Source organism: Zea mays, chromosome 7 (assembly GCF_902167145.1).
Source record: "Zea mays cultivar B73 chromosome 7, Zm-B73-REFERENCE-NAM-5.0, whole genome shotgun sequence".
NCBI classification, from domain to species: domain Eukaryota; kingdom Viridiplantae; phylum Streptophyta; class Magnoliopsida; order Poales; family Poaceae; genus Zea; species Zea mays.
Genome location: NC_050102.1, coordinates 116,636,928 through 116,660,124, shown reverse-complemented (window position 1 = coordinate 116,660,124; position 23,197 = coordinate 116,636,928). Strand labels below are relative to the sequence as shown.

Here is a 23,197-nt window from a genome sequence, read left to right as displayed (position 1 = left end):
CATGGAGGCCCACGGGTGATCCGGCCCATTGTAACAGGCCCTGCGTGGCCACTGCGTGTTACAGGCCTAATTTATAAAGGCGCCTCTGTAATTACAGTCTGTAACCCCGCTTTATGGGAATATTCTGGGGATAACCTAGGTGCCTGAGGGCACATGCGTCCTTAACACAAGACGCTGGGCACTCGGATACCTATAAATACCCCCGCATAGTGCCCTTGAGAGGCTAGATTAACCGAGCTTTTGCCATCTTGCGCGAGAACCCTGTTAACGTCACTGTTCACCCCCGTTGGATCCCCTTGCAACTGAGAGCAAGTTCCAACAGCTACATAGTGTATCCTTGGCCATTCACCTTGGTAGTGAAGATCGGGTCTGTACAACCCAGGCTGGAAAGGGATCACGACTTGTGGGTAAAGTGTACAACCTCTGCAGAGTGTTAAAAACTGGTATATCAGCCGAGCTCACGGTTAAGAGCAGCCTTGGGATCCTCTTTGATTAGAAGAACTTTGGATATTTTTGTGATGATGACTGAGAATGTTGATAATAAAATCTGATCTCTGGTATTTCCTCTTTTGAGGAAGTACTTTTGTGTAATAATTGGGTTTATTACTAAAAGTTGGCTCTACTAATAATATTAAATACTTGACTAACTTAAAAGCAATTGCTTAACCTCAACTCCATATACAGCTAGTCCACTTTAGCCAAACGGGACATTTGTTGAGTACGTTGATGTGTACTCACCCTTGCTTTACAAACCACCCCACCCCAGGTTGTCCCCACTGTACTTAGTGCTCAGGAGGTGATGCTGGCAACATAGAAGATTTCGAGGAGTTTCAGGACTACGACGAGTTCTAGTTCTTTCTTAGTGGCAAACCCCCAGTCAGCTGTCTGTGTAGGCTTAGCATCTACGTTTCGTATTTCCGCACTTAGATAATCATGTTGAACAATGGTTATGTATTAGACTCTGTGGATGTCTTGGACATCTTGATGTAATAAAGTACCTTTCCGCTATTTATATCGAGCATTGTGTGATGATGTCCCATTATGTAATCGCTGTGTACGTGAGTTTCTGATCCTGATACGTACATGGTTCGCATTCGGTTTACCTTCCAAAACCGGGTGTGACATAAGTGGTATCAAAGCCAGGTTGACTGTAGGACCGCTAACCTAGACTAGAATGGTCGCCCTAAGGACTATAGACCCCTACTCTTACCTTGACCTCAGTGTCTTTTCAAAAGTTGGTCATCTTGACCAACTCTATGTTATTTACTTATCTCAAAAGTTTTGTCTCACTTTTCTTTCTGTTACTTTCTGGTCTAATAGTTCTACTCTTACTCTTGTGCTTACGATGTCTTTTGTAGATGGCTCATCTTAGGTGCACTGCACGTAAGTCTGTGATCCCCTTTTTGCCTTCTCGCCTGGTGGAGCGTCCACTGCGTCGCACAGTGTCAGGTCAGTCCAGTCATCTGGAGAGACTGCATCATCGCCTGCACGAGGAGCAGGAGCAGCAGGACTCTTCCCCCTCGCCTCAACAGGAGGTGGGGTCTGAGAGGCCGCCTTCCCCTACACCTCAGCCAGAGATGCCCCCTGCACCACCATAGGGCATCCCAGCTACTGGAGGAGACCCTGATGGAGATGGAGACGACGACGACGTTGGTGGTAGTTCGAGCCACGACATGGAGCTTTCGGAGGAGCCAGAGCTGGAGGGATGGATCGCTAGACCCATCACTCGTGACGCTGCTCGCGGGTGTCACTTCCACGAGCGCTCTCGATACCCTATTGCGTCGGGCCTTCGACCGACACACCTGGTATATCGAGTACCGTTGTGTAGTCTACCAGCATCTTCGCGAGCTATACCCGGACCATGGGAGGCTACTTGCTTGGTGCGCCGTTCGGACGATGATCTCCGGGGTGCAGAGGCCTTCTTAGAGCACTATTCTATTACTGAGAGGGATATTGCTGAGGCAGCCATGCAAGATGTAGCATGACAGGCACTTTCTCAGTATTGCTCGTTGTTCAGCGGGGTAGCTGATGGCCTTGACTTGAAGTACTACCCTCGCCATTCGACTGGCAGTGCTGGAAGTGTGATTGTCTCACAAGTTGGTGAGGGCAATCCCAGGCTGAGCAGCATGGTCAACCTGGTTGCCGTGCTCAACACAGAGTTGGACCACGCCCTTGATGAGTTGGGCAAGGTTCATGCGGAGGTTGCGGAATTGCGTGCTGAGTGCGCTACATGTGCACTATCTGGGTGGTGGTTCTCCCGCCCCTGTCGAGATTCAGCACCCTTACCGTTCACCGCCCCATGGTCGCTTCGACTATGGTACCCCAGACTGCAAGACCCGAATAGATTTGGATCCCTAGATCGACAGAGTCGGAGTCTGTAATAATGCTCAGTTCAGTGTCTTAGCCTAAGTCAGTTTTAGCTAGAGTTAGTTTGTTTATCTTATGTTGAATTCTTGTGGGTAAAGTGCGCAACCTCTGCAGAGTGTTATGAAACTAATATATTAGTCGTGCTCGCGGTTATGAGCGGCCAAGGGAGCTCCATTGATTAGAGATACTTTGATCAGAGATGTTTGGTTTACAGGTGGTGATGAGGATGATGGTTACGATTATGCTTATGGTAATGGTAAGTGGTATTCTTTTCGTTTGAAAAGGGTACATTGGGTTAATAACTTGGGTTAATGCTAAAACCTGGCTTTCTACTAGTAATAATAACCTGACCAACTAAAAGCAACTGCTTGACTTAACCCCACATAAAGCTAGTCCACTACAGCCAAACGGGACATTTGATGAGTATGTTGATGTGTACTCACCCTTGCTTTACACACCAAACCCCCTAGGTTGTCCTCGGTGCAACCACTGCTCAGGAGAAGATGAAGTCATGGAGGAGGACTTCCAGGAGTTCCAAGAGTACGATGAGTTCTAGGCGTGGGTTAGCGGCAAACCCCCAGTCGACTGCCTATGAAGGTCGTGTTTATCTACATTTCGCACTTTGATAATTGTTAAAGACTATGTGGATGTCTCGAACATCATGATGTAATCGACTATTATACTATCTTTTATGTTATTATTTTAGCACTGTGTGATGATGTCCAGTTATATAACTGCTGTGTACGTGAATTGCTGATCCTGACACGTACATGGTTCGCATTCGGTTTGCCTTCTAAAACCAGGTGTGACACCTAGCACTTAGTAGAACATAGTTAGTACAAAAAACAATTTACTAAGTGCTAGAATCATACCTTTGCTTTTTCATTTGCATCTCTTTAACTCTTAGCTCAATAAAGTCTTAACTCTATGTGTTGGACATCTAATCACCAAAACATAATAGAAATGGCCCAAGGGCATATTTCCCTTTCAGTGATGACTTATGATTTATGAATTAGTTATTGTTAAATGTGAATGCCCAATAGTTTATGGTTTAGTTATTGTTAAATGTGTACACCCAATTAATTAAATGTGTATGCCAATTAGTTATTGTTAAATGTGGATGGAAAGAGGAAGATCTAATGTACCTCCAACATTGGATGAAGACTCACCTAACAGTGACACTCATCTTCCTAGCACGTTGTTTACGTCACTTGTACACAAACAAGGCGTCACAGAGGAAGTGCAAGAATGGGCCAATGAAACAGTTGGTGACACCCACCTTGTCAAGCGGATGGCAATACTTTGTCCATCAGAAAGGAAAGGAAAAAAGGACAAATTCACCGATCAATTCAAAGAGGAAGAAGAGGATGAAGACAATGACGACTCAATCTTCCACCATTATGCATGGCAATGGAAACCGGGTCAGGGACCACCAGCCGAAGTACCACCATCAATCATGTATGGTTATGGAGAAGTTCCCGCTCCATCACCATATTCAAATTTGTTAAATATGTATCTACCAAGACCATAAGACACATATGTTAAACTAAACATGTTTCTACCAAGACCATAAGACACATATGTTAAACTATTCTATGGTGTTATCTAGGTGCCTACACATGTAACTACAAGAAGTCCGATGTGTTATTTTTGTTTCGTCGATAAGTATTTATTTGTCGTTCTTGTTTTCTCGCTAATGTATCTCATATTTTTTATAGGAATATGTCTATGGAATGGGTCTATATCACGATCCTTCCAACATGACTGAGTACTATCACTATGACTCGAGCTAAATACGTGAGTATTGTGAAACAAGTCGACCTATGTGTCGTTGGAGGACTGTAACGGGGCGTTTGGATCCATTCATTTTGGAGGAATTGAAATTTCCTTAATAAAGTAACCTACTTAACTTGAAAATTGACATTCGACCACTTTCCAAGGTTCATATATAAGTCTATCTTAAATTTATGAGGTGGAGGATGGGAATGATTTTATGTATCAGTAGAATTTGTTTCTACTCTGTAACTTATAGGACGCTCTTCGACTCACTCTTCTATAGTAAAAATGTAGTACATAAATATCTCCGACATCTTCCTAATAATAGTATATAAATATATTTTGCATAAAATCAAATTAGCTTAATTGGTATGTGCCTAAATTACTATTATTACAATGGAATGCAAGTCCAAGGATCCAAACGGGACATAAAAAACTTGTATTTGAGTATTGTGAAGGTCGCTTGTTGTTTGTTGCATGAGAATTGGAGTTTGTGGTTATATATGTGTTATGTGTCATTTCGGTGAACATATGTTGTATGTGAATCAATTAATATTTACTGTGCAGCGTGAATTAAGAAAAATACAAATGAACCTGTCATTTTTTTTCATTTTTCTGTAGTAAACATAAAAAGCAGGTATTTTTGGCGAAATACCGACGATTTTGAGCGGTTTACCAGTGCGGTTCCATCGGTAAACCGACATGGGAAAATTTTAATTTGATTTAGGCAAACTGGTCGGTTTTACCGGTAAACCGCCGATTTACCATTACCGTCGGGGGACGGTTTTCGCTAGGAAAATGGCTCGTTGAACCCTTAGGGCTTATTTGGGAGCAAGTGAAATGAAGGGGATTGAGGGGACTATAATCCCTCACTATTTAAAATTGAATAGTAGAGGATTCTAACTCCTCCAATCCCCTCCATTACCCTTACTTCCAAACAAGCCCTTAATGACACCTGCTGTAGGGACTTAGGGTATGGGTGTAAGCTAATGATAACGTGAAAGGCGCTTGGCGGCTGGGCAGCAGTCGTTCCCGCTCGGGCTCGGGCTCGCTCTGGTAGTCATATATTCATTAGGCAACTGATATCGATACCGTATATCCATACCCGCGAAATATATACACGTGCATACAAAAATCTACCATATATATACCCAATTAATAATTACTTGCGTATCTATACACGTTGCCATCCTAGGTGCGGATTAGAATAAGATACCGCTTGATTGGATGGATGTGCGCAGTGCAGGTATCTGTTCATATAGGTAGTGTTTGGTTGGATGCGTGCTAACAGCCATGCACGGCGTGTGCGTTGACTTTAAGTAAGCACATGTTTGGATGGCTGCATACGAGCGAGCAGGCCTGTATATGCTGGTGCAACATAGACCAATTTGTGTCTCTCAGCCTGCACGCGCAGAAACATGGGAAGATTGTCTCCCGTGAGCCAAGCTCGGACAAGCCTGCATGTGCGTATGCAGACAAGCAATCATGAGGATAGTTACGTCTCTCGCATGCAAACATTCAAACAAGAGCTTAAACAATACAAGATGAAAGCAACCGATTATCAATGTCGACGCCAGAGAGGTGCGCCGTGGATAATTTAGCTCAGCCCTCGCTGGCCGGCAGTGAGGTGCGCCTGGAGAAGGTGGCCCCCGTAGAGCCTGGTTACTTCGGCCCGGCCCATTATGTCATCAAACAGATCCGAGCCGTCCGATTCAGGTTATTCCTCGCGACACATCCATTTATACCCCTGCCGCCGCCACTCCCATTCTTCTCTTTCTCTTAGACTATCTGCCGCTCCAGCCTTTCGCTAGGGTTTATCCACCGGCGGCGCGCGCGACGGCGGCAAGATGGTGCAGCGTCTGACCTACCGCAAGCGGCACAGCTATGCCACGAAGTCCAACCAGACGCGGGTCGTCAAGACCCCTGGTCCGGATCTCCTCGACTTCCTATCATTTTCTCTTCTGTTTCCTTTTCACTTTTGTTGGTTCCTTTGATATCTTGGTTTGAGTATGTTTTTTATGTGCTAGATTGGTTTGTTTTTCAGGTGGCAAGCTCGTGTACCAGTACACCAAGAAGAGAGCCAGCGGGCCCAAGTGTCCCGTGACCGGGAAGAAGATCCAGGGCGTGAGTGACCACTTTCTCATCATAACATACCTTATACTTGTGGCACGTAGCTCACGATTGTTCGGTTAGTCTTGCGGCCTTGGTAGGGCGATTTGTTTTGGGAAATTGGGAGTAGGTACGGTGGTGGGAAATGGCGGTATTGAAGTTGGTGGTAATCTTTCCGTAAAATGTAGTGAAGTTAGTTGTCCATATCGATATTTATGTCATTTTATAATGATTAGAATTCTTCTTAGTGTGGAAACGGGTGAAATTCGGGCTGCAACATGCAATCCTTTTTTGCACAGGCATAAAATTCATGGGATGGAATTTGATTCCCGAGCTGTGCATTTTGTTGTGTAATGGAGGCTATGGAGCCTTTCAGTCGGAATGGATTGGTGGCTCACTATAACCGGTCGAAATTTACTGAAAGCTAGGGGGTGTTCATGGCAGCTAAAGCAGTGTCTGCAAAGTGGGACACTAGCAGTAGCAGATTGCTGCTACAGCCAAACAAGCCCTAATTCTGTTATTGTCAGATGTCCAACAACAATTTCGCACTGCTTTGATAATATTATTTATTTTCTCATTATGACAATACATTCATACTAGTTTGTTTGTACAGTGCTGATTCTTATACAGCAAGCCTTCTAGGTAAGGATTTCATATGCACACTTCGTAGTTTGTACAGTGGTAATTTGATGTTGGTTTCTTTATTTATCTTATTGGCTGTCATGTGAGATCATACAGCTGAAACGTTTGAGGATGCAATCTTGGTAGTGTTTCTTGACTTCAGTTAATCAAGTTATGCACTTCCGGTGATGGTGGCATTCCCATTCTAGTTCCAAAATGTTCACCACAGCAGAAAACAGTCAACATTGACATTGTTGCATTAGCATGAATTTCTTCTTGGGAAAATGGTGGCTGATTCATATTTTGTTGGAATTCTATATTGTGAATCCCTTGATGTGTTTCTTTGTAGCATGCTTTGATGCTATTGCTTGATTTGATTCTGGAGGATGCATGTTCATGTTCTACAATTTGCCTTATTATTACTTGTCTGTGTTGGCAGTTCATCTTGGTTGCTCACACCGAGATGGTTTTCATTTTTTCAGATTCCCCATCTGAGGCCAGCTGAGTACAAAAGGTCCAGGTTGTCTAGGAACCGCAGAACTGTGAACCGTCCCTATGGGGGAGTACTATCTGGAACTGCAGTTAGAGAAAGGTTAGCAAATAGTTTCCATATATTTTGATTTGATAACCCTAAAGTTGCAAACCTCTATGTAACCCCCACATGTTTCACACTGTCTTGCAGGATCATCCGTGCTTTCCTGGTTGAAGAGCAGAAGATTGTCAAGAAGGTGTTGAAATTACAGAAGACCAAAGACAAGACTTCCTCAAAAAAGTAACTCTGAAACAGAAGTGAGCCACTCTTCTGCAGCAAGGGAAGACATTTTTGTCGACAGTTATTATCAATGGCTTAGTCTCTTCTAGCTGTTCTATTGTTCTTGTATCTTGAGCGGACAACTGGTTTCTAGGGCACCTTGAAATCTGTCTACGAGATCTCTAAGATTATGAGATGACATATGACCCCCTATTGCTTTTGTTCACTTTGCTAAAACTGAAAGTCCGAGTTCACATGAGTTGGGCATCAGTTGGTGTTTATTTCCTGCTTGTTGGGTCTTGCGTCTGAATTGGGAATCAGTTTGTGTTTATTTCCTACTTGTTGCATTTAGTTCTTATTCCAATTTGTCTGGCTGTGGGTTAAGTTTGGAATATGTTTCATCGTTACTAGAGGTGTCAGTGGGATTTTCTCTATTAGGCCTCCTTTGGTAGCCATGGATCCTGGAAGGATTCTGGCCTGTTCCCTAGCCTTGAAATCCACGGGTCCAATTTCCTTGGGGCAAATACAAAATGTATTTGGTGTCACACGCCTCCCGGCCCAATCCGTGGGGGAAGAGTGGGCTTTTGCCCCCGGCCTCATAACGTCGGGTAGGTTTTCCCCGACTTGACAGCTCACTTACGAACCCGCTGTCGTCCACTGCCTCCTCTCTCTCTACCTTGCGCACCCGCCGTCGCCTGCTGTCTCCTCTCTCTTGTGCATCGGCGTACCCATCATCGTCTCCTTATCTCTCTTGTGCAGCCGTTGAGAGCAAGACCGATCCAATTCCCACGGCTCTCTCTGACCGCGCGAGGGCTAGTGGGGGTGTTGGCGTCGCGTCGATTGACCGCATTGGATTCAGGGCGAGGCCAAGTACCGAGCACCAACCGTCTCCTTATCTCCCTTGTGCAGCCGCTGAGAGCAAGACCGATCCAATTCCCGCGGCTCTCTCTGACCGCGCGAGGGCGAGTGGGGGGGGGGGGGGGGGGGTGTCGGCGTCGCGTCGAATTACCGCATCGGATTCGGGGCGAGGCCGAGGACGGAGCACCACTCGTCTTATCTCCCTCGTGCAGCCGCTGTTGCCTCCTCTCCCTCTACCTCGCGTACCCGTCGCCGGCTGCTATCTCCTCTACCTCATGCACTAGCAGGTTGTTGCTTTATCTAGACAAAGTCCAAGAAAATGTTCCTTCTTGTGGTTGATGATCTGATTCACTTGCATTATATTCTCTTCAGATGACCTTTAGATGATGCTTATTTGTTTTGATCAGTCTATAAAATAAACAAAGGATCATTAGCAATTATGTAAGCATTTGCTTGTGGATTGCAGTAATTATGTCATATACGGTATAAACCTGTGAGATATGTCCCATATATGTTTGTTGCTTGATATACTAACAACACAATGCATTTACTAAGTTTTGTTCCCCTTCTGTTCTTCCTGTTGAATGTTGCCCCCTTCTGATTGTCCTCTTCAAACTCAGATTAGCAGAGCTTCTGTTTTAATACTAGGAGCATACTATAATATACTGTATGGATTAGTAATGCTTTCTTATGTGCTTAAATTTCATTTCTTGTTATTTAATAGGGAATATAACAATCTTTGAACCTCTACTGCATCTCTGTTTATTCTAGGGTTGGTCATCGCTCTCTGGTTTTGGTTGTATTCATTGGTGGTGTCACATTTGTTGAGATTGTTGCCCTTTGCTTCCTTAGTGCATAGGTACACCTTGGCCTATCTATTTCTCAGTTTTCAGATGTTTAGAGCAAATTGATTCCAAGTTTCTTATATATAAGAATTCACTTCAGTATCAATGCTACATATTTCTTCCAAATTGTTTTCTCAACTACTAAATCAATAAGAAGAATTTGGTGCAACCATTTCATAATGGTTAGCATAGACTATTTCTCTGACAAAGTATTTTTGTGAACTTTTTAAAAATAATTTGGTGCAACCATGTACACACTTCTTGTCATATTTCTCAAACATGTTCTCTTGTTTTAGGGATACTAACAAATGGGTTCTAGAATTGAGTTGATAAGGAAACATTTGAAACATGAGGAGGAGGATGATGATGAGTTATTTTTTGTGTTAGTTCCAGCTATATATGCTTCCCTTTATTCTGAAAAGAGGCCAGTACACACTTCTTGTCGTAGTGGTGCACAAAAAATTAGAGAAATGCTCGATGGTCATGAGAGCTGGTGCAAATCTGAGTTTCGAATGGAGCTAGAGATCTTTAGAGCTGTAGCAAGCTATTTTAGAAGGGAAGGATTGTTGCAAGACACTTCAAATATAAGCATTGAGGAGCATCTTGGGATACTCATGTACATGATATCTCAAAATGCTAGCAATGCGATCTTACAAAAAGAATTTCAGCATAGCGGGGAAACCATACATAGAAAGATAAGCGAGTTCTTTGGTATAATCCCTGCTCTAACTCAAAGATTTGTGAAGCTCCTAAGTGTAAACTAGCCACATGTGAAGATTACATCCAATCCTCGGTTTTGGCCTTACTTTCAAAATTGCATTGGTGCAGTTGATGGGACACACGTCCTCATAACTATTAGTGAAGAGAGAGCCCCTCCATCTAGAAATCGAAAAGGAACCCTTTCTCAAAACGTGATGTTAGCGTGCGACTTCGATTTGAATTTCACATTCATCTCATGTGGGTGGGAAAGGTCCGCATCTGATGCGGGGGTTCTTCAATCAGCTTTAAGAAAGGGTTTCAGAGTGTCAGATGGTAAATACTATCTTGTAGATGGGGGATATGCAAACACTCCTTTTATTGCCCCATATCGAGGAGTTTCTTACCATCTCAGTGAATATCGGAGGTGAGGGTTGAGTACTGTATATGCTGATTATAAGGAGTTATTTAATCATTCTCATGCCCTCCTTCGCAGCCACATAGAAAGGTCCATCAGTGTCTTGAAGAAGCGATTTCCCATCCTCAAAGTGGGCACCTTTTATCCCATAGAGACTCATGTTTTGATTCCATCAACAGCAGTTTCATTTCATAACATGATTAGAGGTTTAAATGGTGAAGATGGATGGTTGGATCAACACCCAACTAACACCAATTCTAGTCAATTTGTTGAATTACCAGAGGGAGATAGCAATTATCAGTATAGTAGTCAGTCCAATACTAGAAATTCTCTTAGAGATCAAATTGCTATGCAGATGTGGAATGACTATAATAATGTGGAATTCTCTTAGTAGTCATTGGCTATTGTATACTATGTAGTCATGGTTAGAGCTTCGTGGAATATGAACTATGAGAAGATTATTGTTGACATCTTGCACGAGCACAATCATGTGAAGTACCGAGGCCAGAATGGTTGGGCACCAGAAGGTTGGCGTTCTATGACACAAATGATCAATGAGAAGTGCCCGTTGGCTATGTTTACAAAGGCACAGATCCAGGAAAAAGAAAAGAACTTAAGGCAAACTATAAGGTGCTGAAGGAAGCCCGCAAGCAAAGTGGTGTTGGATGGAATGAGGCCATGGGTATGATCATTGCGAAACCACCAATATGGGCAAATATAATTGTCGTAAGTTTTTGACTAACCATTCTTATTTCATTTAACTAATCATTCTTATTTACTTTTGATTTTGGTTACAATCTAATTGTAGTATATTTTTTATATAATGAATAGAGTAATCCAAAGGTCAAGAAATTTCAGTCAAGGCCATTCCCTTTGTATAATCAGTTGTCAGCACTCTATGATGGCAGCTGTGCCACCGGTGATCTCAATTTTACATCAACTCAGCAACATACATCATCCTGACAACAATTACATATTCAAGCTGAAGCTGAAGCTGAAGCTGAAGCTGAAGCTATGAGCTCTTTCAGGATTGATGATGTCCTCGGGGTTAACCCTGATTTGAACCAAATCTCTTCAAATTTGCATGGGTTGGCATCTTCAAGTACCCGTGTTGAGATTGGTGGACATGACCGCACCCCGGCATCTTTAGAACAGCGAGTGGAGAGTCATGGAAGGAAGCGTAAGCAAAGTCAGATTGCTGGGGTTCTTGAGGAATATTTGGATTACAAAAGGCAACATAATGATAAGTTGCTTGATGTGGTAAATCAGATTGATCAGCAAGCTGAGGGATGTAACAAGAAGGAAGAATATTGTATTGGAAAGTGTGTTCGTGTGTTAGAGTCGATGGAAGAGTTAACTGAAGAGGAGATGGCAGCAGCAATGGGCGTGTTTAAGTGTGAGGAGAACAGAGAAATATTTTTGAACAGCCAGAGGCCACGTGTCCGATTATTGTGGCTTAGGAACGAGATCGACAAGCAGGTAGTAATATAAAGCACTCAATTTCTACAATCACAACTATATCATTTCTTCAGAATGACAAGTGTTTATTTCAACTTATACTTCACAACTAGTACTAACCACTTGCATGACAAATTTTGTAGAAGAACAACTTATATCACTTCCCCGACATAGCTTTGAAGTAACAAAGTGAGTATTCTTCTTGTTTCTTCTTTGACCAGATTATCACAGCTAGTGTTTATTTCCTCAGCTTGCCTTTTATTATTTCATTCTTGCCTTGATGATTTTTGTTCTCTTTTGTGCGTGTCATAGGTTTACGTGCACGAAGAGCTTGGAAGTAACAAAGTGAGTATTCGTCTTGTTTCTTCTTTACAACCAGATTATCACAGCAAGAACATAGGACATTTAACAAGTTCTTGCCTAATTTCTCGCTCAAAGTTACTACTGTCTACAGTTTCTTAGTGTTCAATTAAGCATTGTTTCATGTCTGCTTATGAGCTCTTGGTGTCTTGATGATGACCATGATAAGGCACTCCACAAACATGTATCTTTTTGCATGCTCTAATTTAGTTACCTTGTTTTGTTTCTATATAATCATGTCCAACTAATTTCTGATTTGGTTAGCTATATATATGTTTCTGTAGCTGTTGCAAGGAGACAAGGGATGGAGCTCTCTGGTACTAAATAGAAGCTATTCAAAGGAAAGTCAAGATGATCATAGTCATTGTTGTGTTAATGTTTTGGGCAAGCCAAGTACTATTTTTTGTTATGAGTATGTCAAACATATGTTAAATTTGTGAAACATATGTTAATGTTTTGGGCATGCCAAGTACTTGCTATACACAAGTGTTTGATTTTTCTATCACAATTATTACCAAACAGCAGCATCGACATCTTGGTTGCTGACTGCCAAACAACAGCAAGGGACGGGAGCCCCATTGGGCGGTGCCCACCCAGGGAATCTAGGTAGCAGGGATTTTGCCCTTGGGTGGCGGACTCCCCTGGGTTCCCGTGCCCTAGCTACCAAAGGAGGCCTTAGGGTTAGGATATAGGGAGATTTTAACCCCCATACAGATTTAAGAGAAATTCTTCACTCATTGGTTATGGGTATGGAGAAGCAGAATTTGAACCCAATTAACCATGAGTAATATTTATTTAGTCAAATTAAGTGTGCATATTAATAGACAATAAGCTCAACAACTATTTCTAGAACTTGTCTCTTTTTGCTTTGTTTTTACTATCCTGCATGGCTAAACAAAGTTTTTCTTGTTAAATATCAAATTTATTTGTGATGTATTTGTGGTGGAACCACACAGAATATTCCAGCTTAAGTGCTAGAGCATCGCCTTAAAGGCAATTATACACTTAAATCGGAATAATTTGTCAGTTCGTCGGATCGAGTCCGATTAACCACTTAACAAGAATCGAGTATCATTTTATCACACGAAGGTGAGATACAAAGAATAACAATAAAACATGAAACTATAGATCGAAGGAGTACTTGAGTTATTACATCAGTTGGAGTTTGATAAAAGAAAATATTGTTATCAAAACGAAGCGGATAACACCTAACGTCGATAAATGAGGAGTAGGGCGAAGCCTGGCTCACTACTCTTGGTCCTCTCCTGACGAGGCGGTATCTCACTCGACCGTCTAACCCGGTGGTAGTGTTGCTGGCCAAGTCACAACGTTAACCATATCTTGCAATAAATATGTAAAATTGAGTCACAAGCAAGACTAAGTACACTAATACTTAGCTAGACTTACCTGGTGTGAGGAATCTACTCCTCTACCTCTAGACCATGGAGATGTTTGGCTGAGGGGTTTGATTACCAAAAGTACTAGCTGAGTTCTAAATAATTTTTAGCATATTCAAGTTCTATAACATTCTTTAACTAGGTTTGCTTCCTTTTAACCATACATTGTAGCAAGCATTCTTTAACTAGGTTTGCTTCCTTTTAACCATACATGGTAGCAAGCAATTAATGCAATCATATACTTACCTCAAGAAACCTCATTTCACTTTTTACTTGATGCAGTACAATGGGTCAAGCAGTCTCATTAGCTGCGAGAAATAGCCAATTCGAATTGAGTTTTAACCTTGCAAGCTAAACCTAAGCACACGATATGTCAGGCCACTCCATCCCCATACACATCAACCTTGCAATGCCCCACTAAACTCGGATGCCGCCGTGCAGTGACTGCACTTGCATCCACCATAACTAGCATGGGAGACCACATCTCAGGACAAGTGAGGGGGAAAATCCGCGCCTAGCTTCACTGAGGTACTAGGTGAAAGGGAAATGTGCCCTTGGGCCATTTCTAAGTGTTTTGGTGATTTAGTGTCCAATACAAGTGCCTAAGTGTCAAATGGTGGACAAAGTACAAATCAAGTATAAAGGTATGTTTCTCAGACTTAGTACATTGTTTTAGAGACTAATGTATTGTGTCTAAGTGCTGGAAACAGGAGAAATCGAATTGGAGAATAGATGGCCTTGTTCTGCCAAAGCCAGCTCTGTCTGGGTGCACCGGACTGTCCGGTGGTGCACCGGGCAGTGTCCGGTGCGCCAAGCTGGCTCAAGCGAACTAGCTGCTCTCGGGAAGTAATTAACGGCGTACGACTAAAATTCACCGGACTGTCCGGTGTGCACCGGACTGTCCGGTGTGCACCGGACTGTCCGGTGAGCCAACGGTCGGCCGGGCCAACGGTCGGCCGCGCGATCCGCGCGGGACACGTGGCCGAGCTAACGGCTAGAAGGGGGCACCGGACAGTGTCCGGTGCGCCAACGGCTCTCAGGCGCCAACGGTCGGCTTCGCCAAAGAAGGAAAGAAATCCGCATCGGACTGTCCGGTGCGCCAGACGACAGAAGGCAAGAATTGCCTTCCCGAATTGCTCTCAACGGCTCCTAGCTGCCTTGGGGCTATAAAAGGGACCCCTAGGCGCATGGAGGAGAAAACCAAGCATCCTTTGAGCATTGTTGATCACTCACACTCCATTCTTGCGCACTTGTTCGACATTCTTAGTGATTTGAGCTTCGTTCTAGTGTGAAACTTGTGATAGTCTCTTGAGCTCAAGTCTGGGTCTTGTGTGTGCGTATTTGCTGTGATCTTTGTGTCTTGTGTGAGTTGCTCATCCCTCCCTTACTCCGTGCTTCTTTGTGAACATCTCAGTGTAAGGGCGAGAGGCTCCAAAGTGTGGAGATTCCTCGCAAACGGGATATAGTAAAGCAAGCAAAACACCGTGGTATTCAAGTGGGTCTTTGGATCGCTTGAGAGGGGTTGATTGCAACCCTCGTCCGTTGGGACGCCACAACGTGGAGTAGGCAAGCGTTGGTCTTGGCCGAACCACGAGATAAACCACTTTGCCATCTCTGTGATTGATCTCTTGTTGTTATTGTGTTTTGACTCTTCTCTAGCCACTTGGCATTATTGTGTTAACGACTAATCAAGTTTTTGTGGATTAAGTTTCAAGTTTCACAGGATCACCTATTCACCCCCCCTCTAGGGGCTCTCAATTGGTATCAGAGCCGTTCTCTTCAAGAAAGGGACTAATCGCCCTAAGAGATGGATCCTAAGGGAAAGGGGATTGTGATCAATGATAAGGAGAAGGAGTCCTTCGTCAACGAGCCTAATGATGACAAGCCTACCGACTCGGGCTCGGGCCACAAACGCAAAGATGGGAAGAAGAAGAAGACAAGGCGCATCAAGGAGATCGTCTACTACGACGACAACGATGAGTCCACTTCTTCCCAAAAGGACAACGACGACAACGACTACGACAAAAGAAAGACGGTTAATTCAAACTTTTCTTTTGATTACTCTCGTATTCCGCATAGCTCAAATGCACATTTGCTTTCCATCCCTCTTGGCAAACCTCCACACTTTGATGGGGAGGACTACGGATTTTGGAGTCACAAAATGCGTAGTCACCTGTTCTCTCTCCATCCAAGTATATGGGAGATTGTTCAGAATGGAATGAAATTTGATAGCTCGGATAGTCCTATATTTATTAATGAACAGATTCATAAAAATGCACAAGCTACTACTATGTTGTTAGCCTCTTTGTGCAGGGACAAGTACCATAAGGTGAGCGGCTTGGACAATGCCAAGCAGATCTGGGACACCCTCAAGATCTCTCATGAGGGGAACGACGTCACCTTGCTCACCAAGATGGAGTTGGTAGAGGGTGAGCTCGGGAGATTTGCAATGATAAGGGGCGAGGAGCCAACCCAAACATACAACCGGCTCAAGACCCTCATCAACAAAATAAGGAGCTACGGAAGCACGCGATGGACGGACCACGACGTCGTTCGCCTAATGCTAAGGTCCTTTACTGTACTTGATCCACATCTGGTGAACAATATTCGTGAAAATCCTAGGTACACCAAGATGTCGCCCGAAGAAGTTCTTGGGAAGTTCGTGAGCGGGCGAATGATGATCAAGGAGGCGAGATACGTGGACGACGCATTGAATGGTCCAATCAATGAGCCTCAACCCTTTGCTCTTAAAGCAACAAGAAGCAAGGAGGCGCTACCTAGCAAGGTGGCACAAGTTGAGGCGGCATGGCTAAATGATGAAGAGATGGCTCTCATCATCAAGCGCTTCAAGACGGCGCTAAAGGGTCACAAGGGACAGCCAAGCAAGACCAAGACAAAGGGGAAGCACTCATGCTTCAAGTGTGGTAAGATTGGTCATTTTATCGCTAACTGCCCCGATAATGATAGTGACCAGGAACAGGGGAACAAGAGGGAGAAGAAGAAGGCATACAAAAAGGCTAAGGGCGAGGCACACCTTGGCAAGGAGTGGGACTCGGATTGTTTGTCATCCGACTCCGACAATGAAGGACTTGCCGCCACCGCCTTCAACAAGTCATCCCTTTTCCCCAACGAGCGTCACACATGCCTCATAGCAAAGGAGAAGAAGGTATGTACTCGAAACAATGCCACTTATGATTCTTCTAGTGATGATGAGTCCAGTGATGAAGAAATAGATTACTCTAGTTTGTTCAAGGGATTGGATAGAACTAAAATAGATAAGATTAATGAATTGATTGATGCCTTGAATGAAAAGGATAGACTTTTAGAGAAACAAGAGGACCTTTTATATGAAGAGCATGACAAATTTGTAGAGGCACAAAAATCTCATGCTTTAGAAGTTAAAAGAAATGAAATGCTTTCTTGTGAACTATCTTCTTGCCATGAGACAGTTTCTAGCTTAAGGAGCATAAATGATGATTTGAATGCTAAGCTAGAAATAGCTAGTAAATCTAACTCTTGTGTAGAACATGTTATGATTTGCAATAGGTGTAAAGATTTTGACATTGATGCCTGTAGTGAACACCTAGTTTCAATTTCCAAATTGAATGATGAATTGGCTAGTCTTAATGACCAACTTAAGACTAGCAAGAATGAATTTGACAAGCTAAAATTTGCAAGGGATGCCTACACGATTGGTAGACACCCCTCAATTAAGGATGGACTTGGCTTCAAGAGGGAAGCCAAGGACTTAACTAGCCATAAGGCTCCCATCTCTATCAAGGAGAAAGGGAAGGCCCCTATGGCAAATAGTGTGCAAAAGAACCATGCTTTCTTATACAATGATAGGAAATATTCTAGGAATGTTCATTGCAATAAAGTTGTTTCATATGCTATGACTGCTTCTAGTTCCCATGTTGTGCATGATAGAAATTTAGCGAGGAGAAATGTTTTTAATCACATGCCTAGAAGAAATGTTGTTCATAGGAAAACAAGTAGTGAACCTTCTACAATTTATCATGCTTTAAATGCTTCCTTTGCTATTTGTAGAAAGGATAGGAAGATAGTTGCTATAAAATTAGGGGCAAAATGCAAGGGAGACAAAACTTGCATTTGGGTCCCTAAGGATATTTGTACTAACCTTGTAGGACCCAACATGAGTTGGGTACCTAAGACCCAAGCCTAAATTTGCCTTGCAGGTTTATGCATCCGGGGGTTCAAGCTGGATTATCGACAGCGGATGCACAAACCATATGACGGGGGAGAAGAAGATGTTCACCTCCTACGTCAAAAACAAGGATTCCCAAGATTCAATAATATTCGGTGATGGGAATCAAGGCAAGGTAAAAGGGTTAGGTAAAATTGCTATTTCGTCCGAGCACTCTATATCTAATGTGTTTTTAGTTGAGTCTCTTGGATATAATTTATTATGTGTTAGTCAATTATGCAATATGGGATATAATTGTCTATTCACAAATGTAGATGTGTCTGTGTTTAGAAGAAGTGATGGTTCACTAGCTTTTAAGGGTGTATTAGACGGCAAACTTTACTTAGTTGATTTTGCAAAAGAGGAGGCCGGTTTAGATGCATGCTTAATTGCTAAGACTAGCATGGGCTGGCTGTGGCATCGCCGCTTAGCACATGTAGGGATGAAGAACCTTCACAAGCTTCTAAAGGGAGAACACGTGATAGATTTAACCAATGTGCAATTCGAAAAAGATAGACCTTGTGCAGCTTGTCAAGCAGGCAAACATGTGGGAAGTTCTCATCACACCAAAAATGTGATGACCACATCAAGACCTTTGGAGATGCTTCACATGGACCTCTTCGGACCCGTCGCCTATCTAAGTATAGGAGGAAGTAAGTATGGTCTTGTTATAGTTGATGACTTTTCCCGCTTCACTTGGGTATTCTTTTTGCAGGATAAATCTGAAACCCAAGGGACCCTCAAGCGCTTCCTAAGGAGAGCTCAAAACGAGTTTGAGCTCAAGGTGAAAAAGATAAGGAGCGACAATGGGTCCGAGTTCAAGAACCTTCAAGTGGAGGAGTACCTTGAGGAGGAAGGGATCAAGCATGAGTTCTCCGCTCCCTACACACCACAGCAAAATGGTGTGGTGGAGAGGAAGAACAGGACGCTTATAGACATGGCGAGGACGATGCTTGGAGAGTTCAAGACCCCCGAGTGCTTTTGGTCGGAAGCCGTGAACACGGCTTGCCACGCCATCAACAGGGTCTACCTTCATCGCCTCCTCAAGAAGACGTCGTATGAGCTACTAACCGGTAACAAACCCAATGTTTCGTATTTTCGAGTTTTTGGGAGTAAATGCTACATTCTAGTGAAGAAGGGTAGAAATTCCAAATTTGCTCCCAAAGCCGTAGAAGGGTTTTTGTTAGGTTATGACTCAAATACAAAGGCGTATAGAGTCTTCAACAAATCATCAGGTTTGGTTGAAGTCTCTAGCGACGTTGTATTTGATGAGACTAATGGCTCTCCAAGAGAGCAAGTTGTTGATTTTGATGATGTAGATGAAGAAGAAGTTCCAACGACCGCAATACGCACCATGGCGATTGGAGATGTGCGGCCACAGGAACAAGATGAGCAAGATCAACCTTCTTCCTCAACAATGGTGCAACCCCCAACTCAAGATGATGAACAGGAGGCGTGTGATCAAGGGGGAGCACAAGATGATCATGTAATGGAGGAAGAAGCACAACCGGCACCTCCAACCCAAGTTCGAGCAATGATTCAAAGGGATCATCCCGTCGACCAAATTTTGGGTGATATTAGCAAGGGAGTAACTACTCGATCTCGATTAGTTAATTTTTGTGAGCATTACTCCTTTATCTCTTCTATTGAGCCTTTCAGGGTAGAAGAAGCCTTGCTAGATCCGGACTGGGTGTTGGCCATGCAGGAGGAGCTCAACAACTTCAAAAGAAATGAAGTTTGGACACTGGTGCCTCATCCCAAGCAAAATGTTGTGGGAACCAAGTGGGTGTTCCGCAACAAACAAGACGAGCATGGGGTGGTGACAAGGAACAAGGCACGACTTGTGGCAAAAGGTTATGCCCAAGTCATAGGTTTGGACTTTGAGGAGACTTTTGCTTCTGTGGCTAGGCTAGAGTCCATTCGTATCTTGCTAGCATATGCCGCTCACCATTCCTTCAGGTTGTTCCAAATGGATGTGAAGAGCGCTTTCCTCAACGGGCCAATCAAGGAGGAGGTGTACGTGGAGCAACCCCCTGGCTTCGAGGATGAACAGTACCTCGACCACGTGTGTAAGCTCTCTAAGGCGCTCTATGGACTTAAGCAAGCCCCAAGAGCATGGTATGAATGCCTTAGAGACTTTCTAATTGCTAATGCTTTCGAGGTTGGGAAAGCTGATCCAACTCTTTTCACTAAGACTTGTGACAGTGATCTTTTTGTGTGCCAAATTTATGTCGATGACATAATATTTGGTTCTACTAATAAAAAGTCTTATGAAGAGTTTAGCAGGGTGATGATGCAGAAATTCGAGATGTCGATGATGGGCGAGTTGAACTACTTCCTTGGGTTCCAAGTGAAGCAACTCAAGGATGGCACCTTCATCTCCCAAACGAAGTACACGCAAGACTTGCTGAAGCGGTTTGGGATGAAGGACGCCAAGTCCGCAAAGACTCCGATGGGGACCGACAGACACACCGACCTCAACAAAGGAGGTAAGTCCGTTGATCAAAAGGCATACCGATCAATGATAGGGTCTTTACTTTATTTATGTGCTAGTAGACCGGATATTATGCTCAACGTATGCATGTGTGCTAGATTTCAATCCGATCCTAAGGAGTGTCACTTAGTGGCGGTGAAGCGAATCCTTAGATATTTAGTTGCTACGCCTTGCTTCGGGCTCTGGTATCCAAAAGGGTCTACCTTTGACTTGATTGGATATTCAGATTCCGACTATGCTAGATGTAAGGTCGATAGGAAGAGTACATCAGGGACGTGCCAATTCTTAGGAAGGTCCCTGGTGTCATGGAATTCTAAGAAACAAACCTCCGTTGCCCTATCCACCGCTGAGGCCGAGTATGTTGCCGCAGGACAGTGTTGCGCGCAACTACTTTGGATGAGGCAAACCCTCTGGGACTTTGGCTACAATCTGAGCAAAGTCCCACTCCTATGTGATAATGAAAGTGCTATCCGCATGGCGGAAAATCCTGTTGAACACAGCCGCACAAAGCACATAGACATCCGACATCACTTTTTGAGAGACCACCAGCAAAAGGGAGATATCGAAGTGTTTCATGTTAGCACCGAGAACCAGCTAGCCGATATCTTTACCAAGCCTCTAGATGAGAAGACCTTTTGCAGGTTGCGTAGTGAGCTAAATGTCTTAGATTCGCGGAACCTGGATTGAATTATAGCATACTTGTGTTTATGCCTTTGATCATGTTCCTTATGCATTTTGTTGCTTATTTATGGTGCTCAAGTTGTACAAACACTCCCCGGACCTCACAAGTCCATTGCAAAGTGGTGCACATATTTAGGGGGAGATGTGTTACAACTTGACCCTTTGAGACTAAGCATGTGCTTGAGTTTGCTTGATTTAGTCTCGAAGGAGGATTGAAAGGGAAAAGGTGGACTTGGACCATGCAAGACTTCCACTACACTCCGATGAGAGGGTAACTTATTCTAAGTTCATCTTTATGACCTTATTGCCTTTGTACTCTTATTTGAAGATTTTGGTGAGGCAATGGGGTTTAAGGGCCAAGATTGATCCTGTTTTGGTGCTTGATGCCAAAGGGGGAGAAAATAAGGCCAAAGCAAGATATTGGATCAGCTACCACTTGTGAATTTTGAAAAGAGTAGAGTTAGAGTTTTTGTTTGTCAAAATACTCTTGTTTGCCTCTTATTGTCAAAAGTTAGTCTCTTGTGGGGAGAAGGCTTAATTATGGGAAGAAGGGGGAGTTTTTGAAATCCTTGATCAATTTCTCTTGGAACAACTCTTGTTATGTCTCAACAAGTGTTTTTGACTTAGAGATAGGAATTTGAGGTTGATTTGCAAAAACAAACCAAGTGGTGGCAAAGAATGATCCATATATGCCAAATTTGATTCAAAGCAAATTTGAGTTCTTATTTGAATTGATTTTGTACTTGTTCTACTTGCTTTATGTTGTGTTGGCATAAATCACCAAAAAGGGGGAGATTGAAAGGGAAATGTGCCCTTGGGCCATTTCTAAGTGTTTTGGTGATTTAGTGTCCAATACAAGTGCCTAAGTGTCAAATGGTGGACAAAGTACAAATCAAGTATAAAGGTATGTTTCTCAGACTTAGTACATTGTTTTAGAGACTAATGTATTGTGTCTAAGTGCTGGAAACAGGAGAAATCGAATTGGAGAATAGATGGCCTTGTTCTGCCAAAGCTAGCTCTGTCTGGGTGCACCGGACTGTCCGGTGGTGCACCGGACAGTGTCCGGTGCGCCAAGCTGGCTCAGGCGAACTAGCTGCTCTCGGGAAGTAATTAACGGCGTACGGCTAAAATTCACCGGACTGTCTGGTGTGCACCGGACTATTCGGTGAGCCAACGGTCGGCCGGGCCAACGGTCGGCCGCGCGATCCGCGCGGGACACGTGGCCGAGCTAACAGCTAGAAGGGGGCACCGGACTGTCCGGTGTGCACCGGACAGTGTCTGGTGCGCCAACAGCTCTCAGGCGCCAACGGTCGGCTTCGCCAAAGAAGGAAAGAAATCCGCACCGGACAGTGTCCGGTGGTGTACCGGACTGTCCGGTGCGCCAGGCGACAGAAGGCAAGAATTGCCTTCCCGGATTGCTCTCAACGGCTCCTAGCTGCCTTGGGGCTATAAAAGGGACCCCTAGGCGCATGGAGGAGAAAACCAAGCATCCTTTGAGCATTGTTGATCACTCACACTCCATTCTTGCGCACTTGTTCGACATTCTTAGTGATTTGAGCTCCGTTCTAGTGTGAAACTTGTGATAGTCTCTTGAGCTCAAGTCTGGGTCTTGTGTGTGCGTATTTGCTGTGATCTTTGTGTCTTGTGTGAGTTGCTCATCCCTCCCTTACTCCGTGCTTCTTTGTGAACATCTCAGTGTAAGGGCGAGAGGCTCCAAAGTGTGGAGATTCCTCGCAAACGGGATATAGTAAAGCAAGCAAAACACCATGGTATTGAAGTGGGTCTTTGGACCGCTTGAGAGGGGTTGATTGCAACCCTCATCCGTTGGGACGCCACAACGTGGAGTAGGCAAGCGTTGGCCTTGGCCGAACCACAGGATAAACCACTGTGCCATCTCTGTGATTGATCTCTTGTGGTTATTGTGTTTTGACTCTTCTCTAGCCACTTGGCATTATTGTGTTAACGACTAATCTAGTTTTTGTGGATTAAGTTTCAAGTTTCACAGGATCACCTATTCACCCCCTCTAGGTGCTCTCACTAGGCTCACCTGTTACCATATTTCTTGACATGTGTTTAGTACGTTCAAACACTTAACTCAGGTAGCCATACATTAATCCTTAATTTTGTTTCCTTCTCATGGACAAGGCATCCACCTAGGACCC

The 23,197-nt window shown here is 43.8% G+C and overlaps 1 protein-coding gene and 1 pseudogene across 1 annotated transcript; both read left to right on the top strand.

The window, feature by feature from the left end:
* The first annotated feature begins 5,915 nt into the window (after positions 1–5,915).
* Positions 5,916–7,955, top strand: LOC100193910 (60S ribosomal protein L34). Its single transcript, NM_001138982.1, is given in 4 exon segments — positions 5,916–6,069; positions 6,188–6,267; positions 7,356–7,465; positions 7,556–7,955. Coding segments are annotated over 4 exon segments (363 nt in total). The 5' UTR covers positions 5,916–5,990; the 3' UTR covers positions 7,650–7,955.
* Positions 7,956–10,862: 2,907 nt separating this feature from the next.
* On the top strand, positions 10,863–11,964 carry LOC103632736 (uncharacterized; annotated as a pseudogene).
* Positions 11,965–23,197: the final 11,233 nt, after the last annotated feature.